Source organism: Girardinichthys multiradiatus, chromosome 9 (genome assembly GCF_021462225.1).
Source record: "Girardinichthys multiradiatus isolate DD_20200921_A chromosome 9, DD_fGirMul_XY1, whole genome shotgun sequence".
In the NCBI taxonomy this organism is placed as follows: Eukaryota; Metazoa; Chordata; class Actinopteri; order Cyprinodontiformes; family Goodeidae; genus Girardinichthys; species Girardinichthys multiradiatus.
Window position 1 is genome coordinate 28754491 of NC_061802.1, and position 19752 is coordinate 28774242.

General features: G+C 39.2%; 3 protein-coding genes across 3 annotated transcripts in view; 1 reads left to right on the forward strand and 2 right to left on the reverse strand.

The window, feature by feature from the left end:
• The first annotated feature begins 99 nt into the window (after positions 1 to 99).
• On the forward strand, positions 100 to 2688 carry cks2 (CDC28 protein kinase regulatory subunit 2). The gene is made up of 3 exons (XM_047375343.1): positions 100 to 242; positions 569 to 696; positions 2238 to 2688. Exons 1-3 carry the CDS (start codon positions 184 to 186, stop codon positions 2279 to 2281), a joined length of 231 nt encoding a protein of 76 aa, XP_047231299.1. The 5' UTR covers positions 100 to 183; the 3' UTR covers positions 2282 to 2688.
• A 45-nt stretch (positions 2689 to 2733) lies between these two features.
• On the reverse strand, positions 2734 to 5694 carry odf3l2b (outer dense fiber of sperm tails 3-like 2b). Its single transcript, XM_047375345.1, has 3 exons — positions 5427 to 5694; positions 3431 to 3544; positions 2734 to 3247 (listed from the first exon to the last, which is right to left on the reverse strand). The coding sequence occupies exons 1-3, from the start codon at positions 5566 to 5568 to the stop codon at positions 2757 to 2759; spliced, it is 747 nt and encodes a 248-aa protein (XP_047231301.1). The 5' UTR covers positions 5569 to 5694; the 3' UTR covers positions 2734 to 2756.
• Positions 5695 to 7390: 1696 nt separating this feature from the next.
• The window catches only part of cpamd8 (C3 and PZP like alpha-2-macroglobulin domain containing 8), a 59253-nt gene continuing 46891 nt past the window's right edge, over positions 7391 to 19752 (reverse strand). Inside the window, exons 36-44 of the mRNA XM_047375344.1 lie at positions 17880 to 18142; positions 17705 to 17792; positions 15130 to 15204; positions 14904 to 15009; positions 14638 to 14748; positions 14344 to 14556; positions 12369 to 12440; positions 9065 to 9266; positions 7391 to 8968 (exon numbers count right to left, since the gene is read on the reverse strand). Of these exons, the coding sequence (XP_047231300.1) occupies position 8968; positions 9065 to 9266; positions 12369 to 12440; positions 14344 to 14556; positions 14638 to 14748; positions 14904 to 15009; positions 15130 to 15204; positions 17705 to 17792; positions 17880 to 18142 (1131 nt within the window). The 3' untranslated portion in view covers positions 7391 to 8967. The remainder of the gene's footprint in view (positions 8969 to 9064; positions 9267 to 12368; positions 12441 to 14343; positions 14557 to 14637; positions 14749 to 14903; positions 15010 to 15129; positions 15205 to 17704; positions 17793 to 17879; positions 18143 to 19752) is intronic.

The window sequence follows — 19752 nt, forward strand, 5'->3', positions numbered from 1 at the left end:
TCGTCACATCTACAAGACCTCTCTGCCTCCGCGTGCTGCCGTCCGGCCAATCAGGAGGACGCGGGTAACGGTCGGAATTTGAATTCTCGTTGGAAAACAGCGGCAGATGACAGAAGTTTGTTACGCTCGTAAATAACGCAAACTGGTTTATTAATCCGGAAACAAGATTATAATTGAGATAAGATGTCGAAGAAACAGATCTTCTATTCGGACAAGTACAATGACGATGAGTTCGAGTACAGGTACTGACATTCTTCCAAGTTTTCCGGGGTTTTATGTTGCTTTTTATGTGTTAACGTCAAAATCAGATCCTGATTTATCCGTTTTCTACCTTTGTGGCTCATCCTATGACTTAAAATATGCTACTATCTTACTTTTGATAGCAACATTTGTGTGCGTATATGAATAAATGACGGTTATTCATATATTCTTATCAGTAATGTAACGTTGTCCAATAGTACAGCGGTATCAAAACCTCATCCGGCTAACATGGTTTTGCTAATCTCAAATGCGTGTCTTGGAACGTGGCAGGTTGTTAAAGTATGTTTATATATATATCGCCTTACAGGCATGTTGTGCTTCCGAGGCAGCTGTCTAAACTGGTGCCCTCCTCCCATCTGATGACAGAAGACGAGTGGAGAGGACTGGGGGTGCAGCAGAGCCAGGGCTGGATGCACTACATGGTTCACAAACCGGGTCAGTAACCAAGGGTCCAACGGACCGGTTTCTCAACAATGTAACATCTGCTCGCAAGCTCACAGGGACTAAACAGCTACTAGTTGCTGGAATGGTACTTCATGTTTAGAGCTCTGAATTTTCCCAGTCACATTTCGATATTAAATAAATAAACCGTAATTTTCTTACAGAAATCTCTGAGCGAACCTCAAAGCAAACCTTGGATTTTGTTATAATGATCATTTTATTTAATTATTGTATGTTTTTTATTTTTTATCATGTACTTATATACTGTTTTGTGTATAAGACGTCACAGATTTCAGATTTTGTTTTAAAGGCCTGACCAGCTCATTTTAATCATATCCATTTTTTCTAAGGACATTAACATATAAAAGAAAAGAAATGTGCTGTTTTTTTTGTTTTGTTTGTTTTTGATGGAAGTAGTTTTAAAATCAACAGAAAAATAAGGATTTACAAGATTATCCTGGTTTATCAAACCGTTCTCTGACTCTTATTAAACTCATAAAACAGTATTAAAATACATGCTGCTGGTTGATGTGTTATATAGAATAAAAATGGTGAGAGCTTAGTGTTGATGCATATAATGAATGGGGTTAGGGGTGTCAGGTTTTTCAGCATTTAACCCGCTAATAATCTATCAGAACCGTCCATGGGAAAATTGGCCCATTCCAATCTCTGGCCAACGGATTGGTTCATCTCTGGTTAACCAGTTTATCTCAAATAAAACCAGCCAGCAAATTAACTTGGTATCTTTTAGTAGCTTTCTGCTTTAGACATTGAAACTAATTTATGTTCTATATGGGTGACTTTGGACCTGATGATTTGTAGTAGCAGGTCAAACAGAACCACTCAGTCATTTTGTAAATAACAGAAATCTAATTTCCAACATATACATAAATATATATTTTGATAGTAGTCACAGTCTAAAATTAAGGATTATTTAAAATGTTAAAATGCGATTACAATTTTTTTTTTATTCTGTGATTTAGCCTCTTTAAATTAGTTTTGTGTTGTGGATTCCTACGTTCCACATTTGTCTAACTTTAAAATGTTTGAAAAAGAGAATATTTTTACTCAAAACTAAGCAAGAATAATACTCTGAACTCTCATGACATGAGATGAAGAAAGAACATGAAACGGTGAAGTGCAAGCTTTAAGTTTAGGATAAAAAAAAAACAGGAATGGTGCTCTACATTCATTCTTTTGACCCTTCCTGTACTTGATTCTTATTTATTTATTTATTTTCTGCTCTTAGTGGGGAAACTAAAAAAAAAAAAAAAAATCTTTAAGTGTTCAGAGCACTGCTTGACTTGACCATCCTTTTTTAAACACATTTTGTTGGCCATGTCTTAGATTGTTCTCTGCTTAAAAAAACAAAACACCTAAATCACCTGTTTTGTGTTAGAACAGGAAATCATCTCTGAATGTATTCTGTAATCAATCCCTGTGGTCTTATTGCTAATTATGTAAAAGCAAACCACAGCAGTCTTTTGCTGTTATATGATGCTGATACGCCTGTCTTCTCTTGCTTTACCCTGCAGAACCACACATACTCCTTTTCAGAAGGCCTCTTCCTAAGGAATGAAAGGGCGACGTCTTCAGGCTGTGTAGCTCCTTTGCTTTTTTTTTTTGTACTGGCATTGAGTTACATTTATATCTACATATGATTTGTGTAGAAAACGTTGCGTTTTTCTTTCAGAATCCCAACATTGTTTTGCTTGTAATGAGAGGCAAGCAGCTTGTGTTCACTGTGAATGAAAACCTTGTATATGCTACAATATGAAGGGGAATGTTTACTTGTCAGTTGTTCACTTTAAACATTTTTTAATGCCTTTCCTTGTTCTTCAAGATTGATTTCTTGACAGAGTGATTGTAGGGCTTGTTCCTGTAATTCTTTTGTTCGCACTATATGAATCTATTGTTACTGGATGTTCGACATGTTCCCAACAAGTACCTTGTTACTTAAAGAACAAAATAAAATGTTTTCTGTAATGTATGGTTGCTTTTTTGTTTTCAAATCCCAGACTTATATTTCAGTATTTTCGTTTGACTCTTTAATTTTAGTCAGAAAAAGCGACCACTAGTGGCGTGACAAATTCCGAGTGTCTGACGCCCATGGAGTATGCTGGAGCTCTGGTCTTGTGAGCCATGACGTTCTCAGGATTATAAGTCCCAGGCCCGGGTTTTTCGGTCTTGTCTTTAGGTAAGTTGTGACGTGCCAACATGGAAAACGCAGGCTGCCGGGGCAGATAAACACTTGGGTCCGTACTGTTGTACCTGCAGGGCCCGGGCGTCTTGGCTAGATCCACAGATGGTCCCCCGGTGCTGAAAGTACGCGGCATGGTGTAACTTGCGCTGGCTCTCTTGTTGGGGACATGAGGGCCCAGGAGTGGAGGCAGGCTGTACTTGTTGGGAGCAGGGACCGTGTCCACGCCGCAGTAGCGGGTGCGAGAGCCCATCGTGTAGGAGGGAGGTCTGCGCTGCAGGTTGCAGGGTGGAGCTTTCTCAGGACTGTATGCACCGGGTCCAGGTGTACTGAATAACTCTTCTACTGATCAGAGAACAGTAAATAATACAAAATCATTCAATATAAATACATAATCATTAATGGTGGAGTGTAATTCACATAGTTCCGAGGCAAAAAGGGACACTTGACCACTAGAAAGGTCAATAAAATGAGCTAGTAACGTGTTGAAGATAAATATGCATCCGTAAAATTAAAGCAGAAACTTACTCTGTGCTTTCATTCTGCCCAACATTGAATATGCAGGTGTGCCATCTTTCCCAAAGCGAGTGATTTTTGCATCAACACGATACAGAGGCCCCGGACTGGAGTCAACAGAGAGCACTGCGATAAAAAGAAAACCTTCAGGACAGGAACAGGTGTTACGTCGATTCGCGTTTCCCCATCAGATACGGTTTACCCTGTTTACCCTGCATCTCCGCACCGCCCAGGCGGCAAAAAACGCGCGTGCTTGTTGCAGGCTCGGAACCGCCGCGCTGTGCTCGCGCCGCAGGGGAACTACGGTAACCCTGAAAGCTCAAATATCGTGTTTCGGAGAAGTCGATCTACATTTGTTGAGCTAGTGTGCTCTCATTAGATAAACTGATACATCATCATTTTACGGATATATACCCATAGATAGATAGATGTAAACATAACGAAACAAACATATTTATATACATACATATATAGAGAAAGAGAGAGAGATAGCCTACAAATAACTATACTGTTCTGGTCCTATAATGGTCCTAAAAACCCCGTCAGATACTGTTCCCCCTGTATTAAACATATAGGACCAGAACAGTATAGATATCTGTAGGTATAGATCTCCCTCTCTCTCTCTCTCTCTCTCTCTATATATATATATATATATATATATATATATGTATATTTTTATATATCAGTCAGTCAGTCATTTTCTACCGCTTATTCCATAGTGGGTCGCGGGGAAGCTGTTGCCTATCTCCAGCAGTCTATGGGCGATATATATATATTCATATATATTTGTGTATATATATGTTTATGTTTCGTTATCTATCTATCTATCTATCTATCTATCTATCTATCTATCTATCTATCTATCTATCTATCTATCTATCTATCTATCTATCTATCTATCTATCTATCTATCTATCTATCTATCTATCTATCTATCTATCTATCTATCTATCTATCTATCTATCTATCTATCTCTAGTGCGGAGTTGCAGGGGAAACCGTATCTGATGGGAAAACACGAATCGACGTAACACCTGTTTGATGTGCTCTGCTGCAGAATTCTGACGTTTTGTCACCCCCTAGGGGAACAGATTTAGTATTACACCGCACTATGAAATTCAATCTGGTATGAAGGATGATCCTTGCAAGATTAAATCCTTTTTAAAATCTGTTACTATATAAATACATGGAAAATATTTAGCTATTAAATCAAAAAATATTTTACTGATAACTTTTAGTAGCAAATGTCTGACCAAACCATTTTGCATCATTTTATCAAGATAAAGCAAAATCCAACTGGATGGAGAATGTCAGTGAGAAATTACAAAAGCATCTACACAGCATGATGTTGCCACCACCTTGTTTCACAGTGGGGATGGAGCAACTAGGGTGATGTGCAGTGTTTTCAGCGACACATCATTTTTGTATTTAGAGGCAAAAATAATTTTTTGGTTTTATCTGATCAGAGCACCTTCCACATGTTTGCTGTGTCCCCCACATTGCTTATGGCAAAACTGCAAACAGGACTTCTTATGGCTTTCCTTCAACAACAGATTTCTTCCTGTCATGTCTATAAAGGCCAGATATGTGGGTGCATGATTTATAGCATACCTCCTTGCCCAGTTGCAGTTGTGCTTGTTTGGAAGATGGATTTACCAGTGCTCTGAGATGTTTGGTGCTTGGGTTATGTTTTATAACCCAATCCTGCTATAAACTCCACAACCTTATCCTTGACCTGTGTGCTGTGTTATTTGCTGTATGAAGGTAGTTGGTTACCCTAGACTGCATCAGGGCGATCCGAGTAAAGGGAGGCTGAACATAAATGCATACAGATTTCAGTTTTTTTTTTTTGTGAAACATTTTTCTTTCCTCTTATTTATAATGTACCAGTTTGTGTTCATCTATCACATAAAATCCCAAGGAAATAGATTGATGCTGGTGGTTGTAACACTCCAAAAAGTGAAAAACGTTTTGCAGCATACTGCAGCTATAATACTGATGTCACTCACTCTTATGACAGATCCTGCCATGGAACGAGTAGGCCGGGCTGGTTTGTTTTGTGAAGTCATGGCCAATAAACCCAATGGTGGGAGGGAGTCCATAGCGGCCAGCTCCTGGTCCTGGAGACAGGTGTCTGAAGAATTTGCTCATGCACAACTTCCCATATTCTTTATATGCTCTAATGCATTTACGGTACAAATGTTAAAACATGTTAAATAAAAACTACCAACAGTATTTTATTATGTGCTGTGACTTTGTCTAGGGTGGTGTGCAAGGAATCAGTTTACAATATCAAATTGACTGTCACAGCCAATTATTATTAAGCACTTCTCCTGAAAAGAGTCATTGATTCTGCTACATGTCACCCAGGACAGATCTACAGCAGAGCATGTAAAACAACCTGAAGAAATATCATGACATCAGAATATAAGTGTTCCCCAGAATGTGCACTATAGAGCTGTGGGTTGCATTTTTTACTGAACAGAGCAAGTCCTGGCAGGTCAGCACATGATGAATATTCCCTCTGCCCATGCCAGACAAGTAACCAAAAGTGGCTGCAAGATTTAATGCTAATGGTGTTTATTTCCCCACACACAGTAAAGTTTGATGAATCAATAACAGCATTTCAGTTGTGTACTCACCTTTCTCTTTCCCTGCAATTGCTGAGTATTTTTTCTCCATTGGTCATGGGAGTGTGATGGATACCTCAGGATTTAAAAACAGTAGCACACTACAGAGATATTCATACATGTCAACTGCATGGAGATATAAAATACTTAAGAAACAGGTAAAGGCAAATAATGAACCTTACTGAAGTTAAATCCGCATGTCAGCCAAAGGTGAAGCAGGATATGCATCAGATCAGCATCAGATGTGCATCATTCTCCCTATTCTATCCCACCATTGTTGGACTCCTTTCAGCAACATCCAGGATCAATCCCCAATTTCCTCTGAACTCTGACACAACCAGGAAACCTGACCCCAGTAACGCACATCAAAATGTCAACAATGGGCTGGACTCTTCCCAAGCTGGAGTTTTATTCCTCTGTAAGTTTGCCTCATTTATCTCAAGGATCCGTCTAAAGCAGCACAGACAGGTGAATGGCCTCTCCTCCAAAAGGGGTGGACATATATAGGTGTACTGAGCTGGTAGATAGAAACAATGTCATCACTCCGTTTCACTCTCATGTAATGCTAGCTGTCCCCTGCAAAGCATGAAACCAAGATCCCTGTCTCCCCCCTTCCTCTTTTCACTCTTCCTGCTCATCGGAGCGAGGATACGCAACATCACCCTTCAGCCATGCATGCAGTTGCCACAGAGACAGCCATGGGTAGCTTGTTGCAGTCAGCCCCCCTGCAATGGTGGCTTGTTGTCTCAGTAGGAGCAATGTTTTTGTGTTCTTTTATCCCTGTTAGATGGTTTGCTAAATCCATCCTCAATGTGCAAAACAAACAGATTCACAGTCAGATGCAGCTGCTACAGGGTGTTTGCCAGATGTATCGGACTAAAACTCTCAGAAGCTGAACCAGCAGCCTCCGAGTTTATCTCCTTGAGTATTTGGTTACACTGTCTTCCTTGATGCAGCGCCACGTTAGCCCTTTTTGATTGTCTCTAATCCTAGTGATTATAGACACAGAGGTCTGACCTGAAATCTGCTGGAGGTCGAGGTAACAAAGGACGTTGACAAGTGACAACTGCAATGGCTAAACATTAAAATTTAACACGCTCTACCTCCCTCTCATCTGTTGCTTTGGTGACCTGAATCGATGGAAACCAAAACAAATATGATGCACATCCAGATTTAGAGGTATACAGTTCCAGTCCGAAATATATATTCTCATCATTGTTTTAAATGTCAAATTAATATGGGTTTTTTAAAGATGCAAGCTTTCTGTTGTTATTTTCCATTGTTGGCTGGGGTGGACTGATACTACATAATAAAACAGCTTCAATAACTTTTAAAGCAAACAATTGGGTGCCAAGGTTCAAATTTATTGTTCTTCAATGCATACAAGTTTAAAATTATAGATAGAAGCTCAAATATATACATACACAACCCACTAATATAAATAACGCCTGGACCACACGTTCATTGCAACATCAACACGGTCCTGGCATTATTCTGGTTGGATATTTGACCCCTCTTAATGACAGGATTGATAGAGTTCATTGAACCCTCCCAGGTTTTTCCTGTTTTTTGGAATTTGATTTTTGTATAGTTTTCGCTGAGTTAATGCAAATTGGATACCGTTTGTCCAGGTTGTGTGTGTTTTGGGAGGAATTTGCATTTTTATTTCTACAAGTCCATTTCTATGCAGCAAGTTGTTTTCCTTGGGCTATTTTGTATAATTGACTCCTGCTCAAAATGCATATTTTGAATAAACTACCACTGTAATTAATTCCTTCATTCCTTTGTTTTGAAATCCCTCTAAAATATGTTTTATTATTTTCCACAAGATGTATCATCTGAGCACTACGAAGGAACAAATTGTTGGTGTTTATGTTTGACCTTTGTGTGTAAAAGTTTATATGGATGAAATTCAACCTAATGTATTCAAATGGTATTTTTCAAAAACAAAAGCTTGGTTTGTGTATGAATTTTATTCTCATTTGTTTTAAAAACAGTATTTGATATAAATCAGGATTATATTTGGTCAAATCTGGTACTTTTACATTATTCAGTTTTCTCAACATCAATTGCTTGAACAAAAAAAAAGAAAAATCAAAATAGCTTATGATCTGTACAATCAGATTTCCTGATGTGTAATGGTGAGCAGATGGTGGCTGAGCAGTTTCAGAGACAGATGCAGGGTCCAAATGCAGCACTGTTCAAAACTGTCCAGTAACTGTAAAGTCTGCAGTGTGACAAAAAAGTTTATGTTTCCTGTCTCAACAAAGCTGTGCAACAAATAAAAAATGAAGAAAACATCTTACAATGATAGGAACTTCAGCTTATGTTTCTGTAAAGCATATGGTTAGCATATGTCTTTCTCCAGCAGCATACCAGCACAATAATTTTAATTAAACCTTTCAGTTATTTGTGTTAAAGCCAAAAGGTGCTTTGAATGAGCACATCGAGAACCACAGCGGGGAAAAAGTAGTCTGTGTGGGTAGGTGACGACTTTAAAATAGAAAAAAAAAGACTTCTAGCTACAAATAAATACCACAGATAGAAAATACAAAAACATATTGTTTAACAATGAGTGTAATTACAAACATAAAAACTTGCTCATTTTCTTTTCTAGTGATTATAAACGCACCACGCTGGATAAAGACACTACGGTGCGTATTGAGAAGTCTACAGGAAGCAAAAAGGTCTGGAGGATTCTGCTTCAAAATCATTCTCATTCACATCCTACCACACACAAAAACAGACATTCATGATAAAGGCATCCACTCTGACTCCATTCACCTAACATTAAACTCAGTTTCCAGACCAACTCTCTGTCAAAGCAAGTCCACAAAGTCTCCGTTGTCTTTCCATTCACAAGCATATTCACAAATATGGTACAGTTTTGGGGTGGGCAGATGGCTTCGCCCTGTACATTTCTGTGAATGATAAGAAAGAAAGGACAGATTTCTGTTACAGAAGTACCACTGCAGAGAGACCTACCAGATAAATATCAAATCTACAAACACACATACCATCGCTCAGGGGTGGTTTTTGTGTCCATTGTGGGTAGCTGGGTATTTGCTGGTAGAGGCATTTTATGCTGCACACCTCCCCCACCTTCTGGTATGTCAAAATGGTCCCCTCCATCTCCGTCACCAAGGAAAGGATCAGAATCTGAGTCATATTCATAGGAGTAGTAGGACACCTCAGCCATGGAGCCCTGTTCCTCTTCACCTGGCAGGACAGAGACGCATTCAATCAAATAAAAGCTGATGGAAGACAAGGACGATCAATGGTTGATCCCAATATCCACTCTGTAGGAAGAAATTAAGTTGGTGAAAAATAAATTACTATCTTAAGGTTCCTATGTAGCATTCTAGAGTCTTCTCTATTGAGCCATTTGGGACAGATGTGCCCGGAATTATTGGGTTTTTGTGTTAGCAATGGTTACCCGCCATACTTTCTTTGCATTATAGTGGATTAAATGCAGGAAGCTGCTATTACAAATACTGAGGTTCATTTCCAATAAAGAAGGCTTCACGATGTCCAGCAGTGTTCAGTAAGTGCCTGTGCCATCTCCTACTGATAAATCTGCTACAGAATCATGTTGTTGTTGTTGTTGTACTAACAGTGAGGTCAAGACTTTTGGTCAACAGCCTTGTGACTAGAAGGATAGCAAAGAAGCATCCTTCTTGTCTCTTCAAAATTATGGATCAGCTGCAAAATCATTTTGACAGAGACAGCGACTGGTTTAAAACTCCTATCTGTGCAAAGGGCTGGAAATTAGAAAGCAGCTTTAATTATAAAGGTTAATTGTACCCTGCATTTGAGGACTTATTGAGATGGAGTACCAAATGTTGGCCAGCAGGTGGCCACCTTCCTTAAAATGTTACATTTTCAGATAAAATGCAACTTTAAATAATTATTTTCTTTTATGTTTTCTTTGGTAAAGAGGTATTACATTTTCATTGAAAAAGGACTCAGATTGAATAAACTGCAGAATAGCCCACAATTAAAGAATATTAAACGTTAGACCCCAAACTACAAACAAATTGCACGATAAATGAAATACGCTAGCTCAAATGAGGTCTACAACTCTGTGTTCGTGTTCAGCTGACTGTTGGCTGCAGCTGCAGGTTCAATAATAGGACAGGTCTGCACACAGAAGCTAATTCCTGAGCCTCAGGTCCCTTCTGTGTCTCTCCTTTCCTTGGCTGAACTTATCTTTATCTTTCACATTCTTGATGCACTCTGCAGACAATATTGTCTGCATTTTAATGGTTTACATGACATTGATTTTACAGTTTAAAAATAATGTACAGTGTTATTCTAGCTGAATGTCTGTGTTGGTGTGGCTAAAAGATGGCATAAAGCATGTCATTATATAGTAATTAACTTGATGCATGTTTGCTTTTGCTTGCAAGCAACAAGCATATACCTGCGTGTGTGCATGCAGAGACCTCTGTATGAGTGTGAGGAACTGCATTCTTCTGTCGAGAGTGAAACATTTAGCTTTTCCACTGAGGGAGACCTTTGACTGACAGCAGCTTTGTGAGGAGCAGCTACTAGGAGCTACAGCCTGGGAAACAAGTCAGAGCAAGTCATACCACATCAAACATGATGACACATACACACATCAGGATACCACTTAGAGACAGAGTTTAATGTTATGTCCCCAAAAGGGTGAAATAATGCAACATTAGGGTGTTAGGACTTAACACCTTTACAGTTGTGTGTTTTTCTGCTTTCATTGCCAAAAGTAGCACAGCTACATCCTACCTCCACATGGCGCCAAACATCCCATCAGGAATTCTCTGTCTGCCTCTCAGGAAAAGGGTAAGCGTATGACAGCAGCAAGCATAACTGCTGTATGAAGCTTATCCTCCTATTTATCACACTGATTGTTGACATGATGTGGTAAAAACTACCCTCCCAATAACTATGAGTCAGGTTCACCTCAGACTCCTCATCCTTCTCCTTTGTGTCTGTGCTCCTATTACTCTTGTTTAGTCCAGATTGTTTCTCATTCAGCTTTTTGATGTTTTTGTCACGTTACAAACATAAACAGACCAACATAAAGTGGAGCATAATTGTGAAGCGGAAGGAAGAAGATACATAATTTAAAAAAATATGACAATTACAGCTGCCAGGCTTTTGTGGGAGGTCTCTACCAGCTGTGCACATCTAGGAACTGAAATTCTTGCCCGTTCTTTGCAAAACACCCCAGTCAGATTGAATGTAGAGCATCTGTTAAATATTTTAAAGTCTTGTCACTGATTCTCAATTGGATTTTAACTGTGCCATTCTAACATGAGAACACGCTTTGATCTAAATCATTCCATGTTTTTTTTTTTGAGTGAGTGTGTTTTGTCTTGCTGGAAGGTGAACATCCACCCTAAATTTAAGTCTTTTTTTTGCAGCCTTTCACAAGTCTTCTTCCAATTTAGCTCTGTATTTTGCTTCATCCATCTTCCCATCAACTCTCACCAGTTTCCCTATCTCTGCTTATGAAAAGTATCCCTAACCCAGGATGTTGACATCATCATGCAGAGTACCTTCTTTCACATTTGCCATGTCCTCCACATGGCTTGTGTGGCAAACTGAAAATCAGATGTCCTATGGTTTTCTATCAACAATCGCTTTCATTATGCTACTCTTCCACAAAGACCAGATTTGCAGAGTGTGTGACTCATGGCTGTCCTGCCAACAGGTTCTCCTACCTGAGCTGTGAATATATGCAGCTCCTCCAGCGCATGGGCCTCTTGGTTGCTTCTCTGATTAATGATTTCCTTGCTTGGCTTGTTAGGTTAGGTGGACAACCATCTTAGAATGTTTGCAGTTTTGTTATCCTCTTTCTATTTTCCATCGATAAATTAAATAGTGCTATGTGAAATTGTCAAAACGTGGATATTGTCTGCTGTGTCTCTTGGTCTTCATGATGTTTTTTGTTCACTAATGTTCTCAGACAATCCTTTGAGTCCTCCACAGTAGCACTGGATTTATGCTTGAAATGATATGCTGGTGCTCTATTTATTTACCAGGTAGCTTCTGAAAGCCATGGATTGCTCTGGATTTTATTTAAGGGTATCAGAGAAAAGGGACTGAATACAAATGCAAACCACAAAGCGTCCTGGAAAATGTGGAAAAATGTTCTAAATGTTTACAAAATGACATTAATCATAGATGACAAGCATGGATTGATAAATAATGTTTGTACAAGCAGAATAACTTCCTCGTTGAGCAAACACAGCTGCTAATTTTTCAGAGCGTGCATGTGTATATTCAGCAGACAACTGAGAATGTGGTGCATGTGAAAGGTGTGGTAGGTATGGTTACCTGCATGTACAGGCACTGAGGGTTGTTCGGTTTCTTGGTTCACCACTTGCTGATTGTTTTCAATGGTCTTACCTGGACGAACACACACACACACACACACACACACACACATACACACACACACACACACACACACACACACACACATACACACACACACACACACACACACACATACACACACACACACACACACACACACACACACACACACACACACACACACACACACACACACACACACACACACGAAGACAGACTTTAGATTATGTACACAAAGGTGGTTTCTACTTCACCTTTAACAAAAAATATATGTGGAATGTTAGTGTCATCTACAGCCCCGGAAGCACCACTCCACTTCATACTGACGAATATCAATGTTTGCTTAGTCCTAATAGAGACTACAGTCAAAATGTGGGGAAACACTAACAGCCTCCTTTGGTTTCTTCAAAATGAGGAAGCCGTGAAACAAATCTGCCCCTATTGAAGCATACACAAACAAACAAGGTCAGGGAGCGCCTCAGTCCTTTTGATCATTTACAGCATGAAACACTTGGCACAAACTCAGGACTTTTCCCACTAAAGTTTTGTCTATGCCTTTCGCCAACTGCTCCACATGAAGGCTCCTTTTGTTGTTGGGCTGTGCGTCGGAAAGGAATGTGACGAGGATTTCAAAGGCTGGACAAAAGCACTCTGTCATTTAGAGGGAGCCCTGTAATATGACGGGAGAAAACGAGGGTTGGTGGGGGGAGTGGAAGATGGGTAGAAGTTTATATTTTCCTCTGAGGACTCATTCAGTAATCAGCTCATCACCTGAACAGCTGTTTTCATGAGCTCAGATCAGGGTTCAGACACACTCACAGGCGCAAGCACATATTGACAGAATATTTTGTATCACAAAGTAGCAAACTATATATATAGTTTTTCAAACTTTTTCAAGTCACATATTCTAATCTAAGATCAGATGATTTTATAGGTGGTCATTGATTTACAATTGGAATAAACGTAGACTTTTACTGGCTCATTATAACACATAAATAAGCTTGGATGTTAAAAATGGTAGCTCTGGTTGTATATTTAGGGTTGTTGTCCTGGTGGAAGGTGAACAGAGCAGAGAACACGTTTTCCATTAATATCTTCCTGGGTTTAGCTCTAAGAAGATTCCCTTCAGCTATAACCAGCTTCCCAGTCACTGCTGAAGAAATGCATACCCACCGCCATGTTTCACAGTGGGGATTGGTGGGTTCAGAATGATTTCCATTGTAGGTTTTCCGCTACACATAATATTTTGTTCTGATCTGACCAGAGCAACTTCTTCCACCTTTTTTTGTGTCTCCAACAAGGTTTGGGCAAACTGCTAACTGGACGTCTAATGGCTTTGTTTCAACAATGGCTTACTTCTTTACACCCTTTTGACAAAGCGTAGATTTGTGGAATGCAATAGTGACAACTGATGTCCTGTCATTAGGTTTTACCACCAGAGTTACCATGAGCCTCTTGGTTGCTTCTTTGATTAATGCTCTCCTTGACTGGCCTGTTTGTTTAGAGGAATGATCATGTCTTTATGCCAAAGTTTACTGTTGTGTTATTCTCTTACCATTTTAGTATTACTTCTCCACAACTTTCTCCCTGACCACAGTGTTCTTTGGTCTTCATGATGCTGTTTGTTCACTAATGTTCTCTAACAAACCTCTGAGGCCTTCACCAGACAACTGGATTTAAACTGAGATTAAATTACAGAAGAGTGGACCCTATACAATAATTATATAGCCTTCGTACAGAATAAAGCAACGTAAAAGCCTTCAAAGAGGCTGAATGCAAACACAAATCTCATATATGTTTGACTTTTTCTCCCAGCTGCAATCGTAAACTTTATTATAGATTTTGTGATTTTTGTTTCATTTATGTACTTTCTAGGTGTAATAATGTGTGCGCCATTAAGGGACAATTAAGAGATTTAAATTTGAGTACTTACTTTGTGAACACTGGAACAGGGGAACCTGTTTGATGCGAGTCCCATTTCGACAAGAAGATACCTCCATTTGACACTGGTTCTGGTAGAGTTGCCCGTCCGACCCACAAATAGGTTCCCCGTCATAGCCACAGTCCCTGTAACACGTGCAGCGCTCAATCCGCTCCTCCTCCAGGCAGCCTAACACATTGTTGCATTGGCTTGCCTGCGCAAAACCTGCAGGAAAGGGTTCTACTTAGGTGGCTGATTAACAAGTAAGGTGTGTGCAAACCATTATGCATTTGGTATGTCTCTCACCTATCCACTGATTTGTTGAACTCTCCACCTCATTGCAGGTGGGTCCATCACACAGCTCCCGTGCGAGGGGGCTGCTCTCGCTAACATTATAGAACCTGGTGGCCTCAAAAGCTGCATGACAAGCACAAAGCAACACCACATTTGCTTCTTTGAAATGTTAAAAATTTAAAACTTGGCAGTAAAGAAGGAACCTTAGTCATCACAAGAACAAAGTTAGTTCTCCTGTTCTTTAAGACTTGTCCAAAAAAGATGAATGAGGGGCATACCTGGTTCATAGTAGTCATAGATCTTGACCGGAGCAGGTGCTGTCTTGCCCACAATGTATTCCCTTATAGCTTGGAAGGTCACACAGGTCATACACTGACTGGGAATCTAAAATAAAAATTGGCATAAATACACATCAGCATAGATGCAAAAATGGATACTTGAAATTTCACAAACCTCAAAAGTCATTCAAACTGCTCATCAACCCATAACTTTTATTCTACATACCTCATCAAAGTAGAACAAGACTTTTCTGCCGTTCAGGTCGTATCTCTTCAGCCCCACTCTTTTATCTATCATCAGCTAGAGACAGAAATAAAATAGGGGTAAAAATGGAAGGTATTTTTTAAACCTAAGTACAAATTTTTATGGTACATTTACACAAACTATTTGTACATTGAAGAAAATGTATTATGTTTTTATTATGGATTTATTGTTAGTTTGGAAGCCCTATATAAAAAAAAAATCATTGGCATGATCAACTCTATAAGGCATATGTGTGCAAAATGTTAAAATTCAGACTTGATAGGGTAAATGATTCAAACACAAAGTCAGGGATTTTCAATTGGAGGTTCATAGAAACTAATCAAATCAAAATAATTACATTTATTTTTGTAAGCTACAAGGTAGCAATACAGGTGCAACTGGTCACTGTGAAGTTCGTTAAATCTAAACGAAGAGTGCACAAATTAAAGTTGGAGTTTTCAAATTTCTTTCTAGGCCTTTTTTTCACATCATTACCAGGGTGCCAACATATGTGTTACAGCATGTTTAGAAAATAAGTTTAGAACTGCCGTAAAAGGATTATTTTTTTAAGACTGTTTTTTTTTTCAAAACTTTTTCGGAGCCAGAAAATCCTAAAAAATCCTTAATTTTATTTTCAAGTGTGTAAGAACCACTAGACCTAACAAAAATAATGATTTTAGAGTCAAAGGTTAACAAATACAGGAATTAGTTTAGGCTTATAGTAGAAACTGTTTTCCAAGATCCTTTCATGAAGCTTCACTATACCTTTTTGCAACACCTGATGAAAGGTGTTGTACAGGTAACAAGAAAAATCTTTGCAAACAAACAAAATATAATTAAAAATTATTATTTGTCTTGTATATAAAAGCTTGAACCTCACAAAAAGTTACCGTTGCTATTGATATTTTTTATTTTGCAGCTTAGAATTTGTCTAAGAGAAAAGCATGAAAAGGTTGCAAAGAAGCTGAAGCAACTAACTGCAGTTTTAAATCCAACTGTAATAAATGGAAACTTATCAAATGCATCATTATAGAGGTTAATGGTAATCAGCACCACAGCGAACTGGACAGCTCCATCTTACCCCAACTCCATGTTAATTCTCTAGAAGTAAATACATTTTTTGTGAATAAATGTTGTAAATCCATAACGTTCTATTGTCTATATGCCAACTAAGCATAATATCAGGCAGCATCTAATTCTGCACAATCCTGCAACTGCACAAGTCAGCAATCTAACTTGCAAAACCTATGTTCCTCTCCAGGTCATGGTTGCTTCATGGAAAACAACAGAAAGGCGACTACGAGCGCTCTACGCAGAAAATGATTGCCAACTGAAAAGAGTAATGAGCACACTGTTGTGAATCTGTGTATAAAAAAACTCATAAGTTAATTTTCCCCCGCAGTGGTATTTTCAATAAGTCAAAGGTGGCAGTCTTGGGACAGTGGGGGGTTTATGAGGTGCTCACCGGGAGCTGGCGCCACTTATATGTAGACACACCAATACTCAATTAGTGCCTGAAAAGCATTGTTTGTCTATATAGCAATGCAAACTGCTCGTGAACTTCCTGAGCCCAAAAGCTACACCCACAACGTCCTCTGAGTTGTTAATCACAGCTCATTATATTGGGGTGACAGGAGCCTTAACCAATTACCGGGTTAGTCATTTATGTCCACAGCATCTATGAAACAACAAGACGAGGCCAAACTGAAGCCAGGGTTGCCACTGTAAACTTGAGGAATGTGAATGGCAGTCAGGCAGGCTGCAGTAAAAACCCAAAGGAGGCCAGCAGGGGTTTAAACTCAGCTTGTTAGGCACCACAACTCAGGTCAGCCTCCAGTGACATACTGACAGCGTGCATGTGTTTGTGTGTGTGTATTTATGTGTGTATGTGCGAATGTTTTACATTGCTCAAGGTAGCCACAGAAGTGGCTCTGTAGTAATAGAAGCCTGCAGACTGAGGCCCCATTATTGCCTAATAATGAGGGACATGCTTTTGATAGGTGACTGGGGAGCTGACCTGGATTCAGCCCCAAAAGTTACATCATAGTAGCTGCCACCTTTCTAATTACGGGCATTTCTCAAAATACCAATGCAACCAGTGTCTAATAATGTTTTAATGTACTCCTTCCTCGTCTAACAAAAACAATTTTACGTTAATATGTTACTGCTTCCAGCTGCATTGATATCGCTTTTTCACAGTACAAAGAGAATATGAATCATAGTTGCTTTGTATGTGTGTGTACTGTATGTCAGTAAACAGTTGAAGTGATGGTAAATATTTATCCAGCTATTTTACATTGCCTTTAGAGGACTGACTTCTTCCTGTCTGAGTGACCTTTCAGCCTTTGTTGGTAGAGAACCCATTTTACTCTCTTACCACCTTCAGCGAGCATCTTCACATGACTTTTTGTTCTGGGTTGATATCCATGTTATGTGACAGTGAGAAAAACATGTTGTGCCTTTTATACAATGCATGGAAATAATTTGAATCCTTATTGTCCTGTCAACAACACCCAGTGAGTGTTGGGTGTGCATGTGTAGCCAAGCGATTACATACTCTCTCCAGACTTTCGACATCTGCTCGGAAACCAGAAATCATAGGGACTTCTATGACCGCCATGTTGGATGAGCCTGAATGAAGCCACCTAAATCAGAAGATCGAAAAAATCAAAACAATGAACAAAATTATTTCTTTTTCTAACCAGTTACATGGGAGCACAGTGAGTCTCTACCTAGCACAAACATCTAATGAGATGTGGAAGTTCAGTTGGTCCTGGTGGGCCGCCGGGTCGTCGTCATCGATGGGAGCCCGACGCTTCCGAATGAGCTCAGAGCGGTTGTCGGCTCGACTCCGGGAACGTGACACAGAGTGTTTGGAAGTAGAGGACGAGGAGGAGGGCTGCAGGCGTCGCTCCTGTAAAGGCTCTTTAAGATCCACCTTGAGTTGGAAAGCTGGCTTTGCTACTGGGTCGGGTATGTTATAAGACACATCAATCTACAGGCACACCAAAGAAAGATGCAGAAAACAATGTGAAACCAGATTTTCCAACTGTTACTCATAGTCATTCGCAAAATAAACTATATCTTTATAAATAAGCATCTTATATGTTCTTTACTGATTCCCTCAGTGCTTTGCTGAAGTATTCATGTACCTTGAACTTTTGCGTCATGTCATGTTAAAACTACAAACTTCAATGCATTTTACTGGGAGTTTGTTAAAAATTCAAACGTATGGTCTGCACTTGAAATCAGCCTGCTGTGTAAACACCTAGAGAGTGATTTTTGTATCCATTGTTCTTTGCAAAATAGGATCGAAATCGGTCAAACTGGCTAGGATGTCTGTGAACAGCAATTCTGGCAAAGATTCTCTCTTGGATTTAGTTCCAGGCTATAAGTATGTCATTATATCACATATATATGCTATTATCTAACCTTTCCACTATAAATTTAGAGGTATTGTTTCCCTAGAAGGTGAACCTCTGCTTTAGCCTCAGGTCTTTGCTTGTCTTCTCATCCAGGCTTGCCCTGTAATTAGCTCTATCTGTCTTGCCATCAAGTGCATCCCTGTTGTAGAAAATAATCCCACAATATGATACTACCAACAGTGTTTCATAATGGGGATGGTGTGTTCAGGGTAAGTGTTTTTCAGTTACACACAGCATTTTGTAGGCCAAAAAGTTTAACTCTGGTCTCCTCTGTTCAGGGTACCTTCTTTCACATGTTTGTGGTATCCCATACATGTCTTGTGGCAAACAGGAGTTTTTGTGGCTGTCTTTTAACACAGGGTTTTCTCTTGCCACATAAGAGCCAAATGCAGGACTAACTGTTGTCCTGTTAAAACCTTCTTCCACCTGAGAAATGGATCACTGCAGCTCCCACAGAGTTACCTTGGTCACCTTAGGGGTCTGAGGTCTGAAGACTTTGTCTTACCCCAACTCCATGTTATTTCTCACATAGAAGTAAATAAATTTTGTGTGAATAAATGTTGTAAATCTATAACGTTCTATTGTCCACATGCCAACCAAAGATAATATAGAAGACACGGTAAGTGTTAAGATTGCATTCCAATATATTTATCTTACTCTGTTTGTTGCTTTGCTTTTTACAGTAAGGGGCCATCACTAATAGGAAATTAATTACATTTTTCAAATGTAATTTTTAATTATCTCAGACATTGGCTATTTAATTCAGACAGCTTGTTGTTAAAATAGGAAATAATGAAGATGAAAACAAAATAAAATATCTCTCTGACGCCATTATAAAATACATGGCTCATTGCTAGAAATAACTGACTAAGAATAAACTTTTAGGTACCAGCTGGGAACTAATCATTTTCTTTGGACTCAAAACATGCATTCGGTAGAGTACTATTTCTGGACAACACAGCTCTTTGATACGTTTTATTCTTAAAAATATTTGCCCATATCATAAATATAAATCACAGAGTTAAGTTCAGAGAAATTTGCAAAAGTACTACATGGTGATCCTGACAGTCTGCCTACAAACACATACACAAAAGGGGGCTCTTTGATTGACCAGCTCTTGTATTTAATTATGGCCAAGGTGCTGTTCGCCTGAGGGGCTGTCAGAGAGGAGTGTTAATGC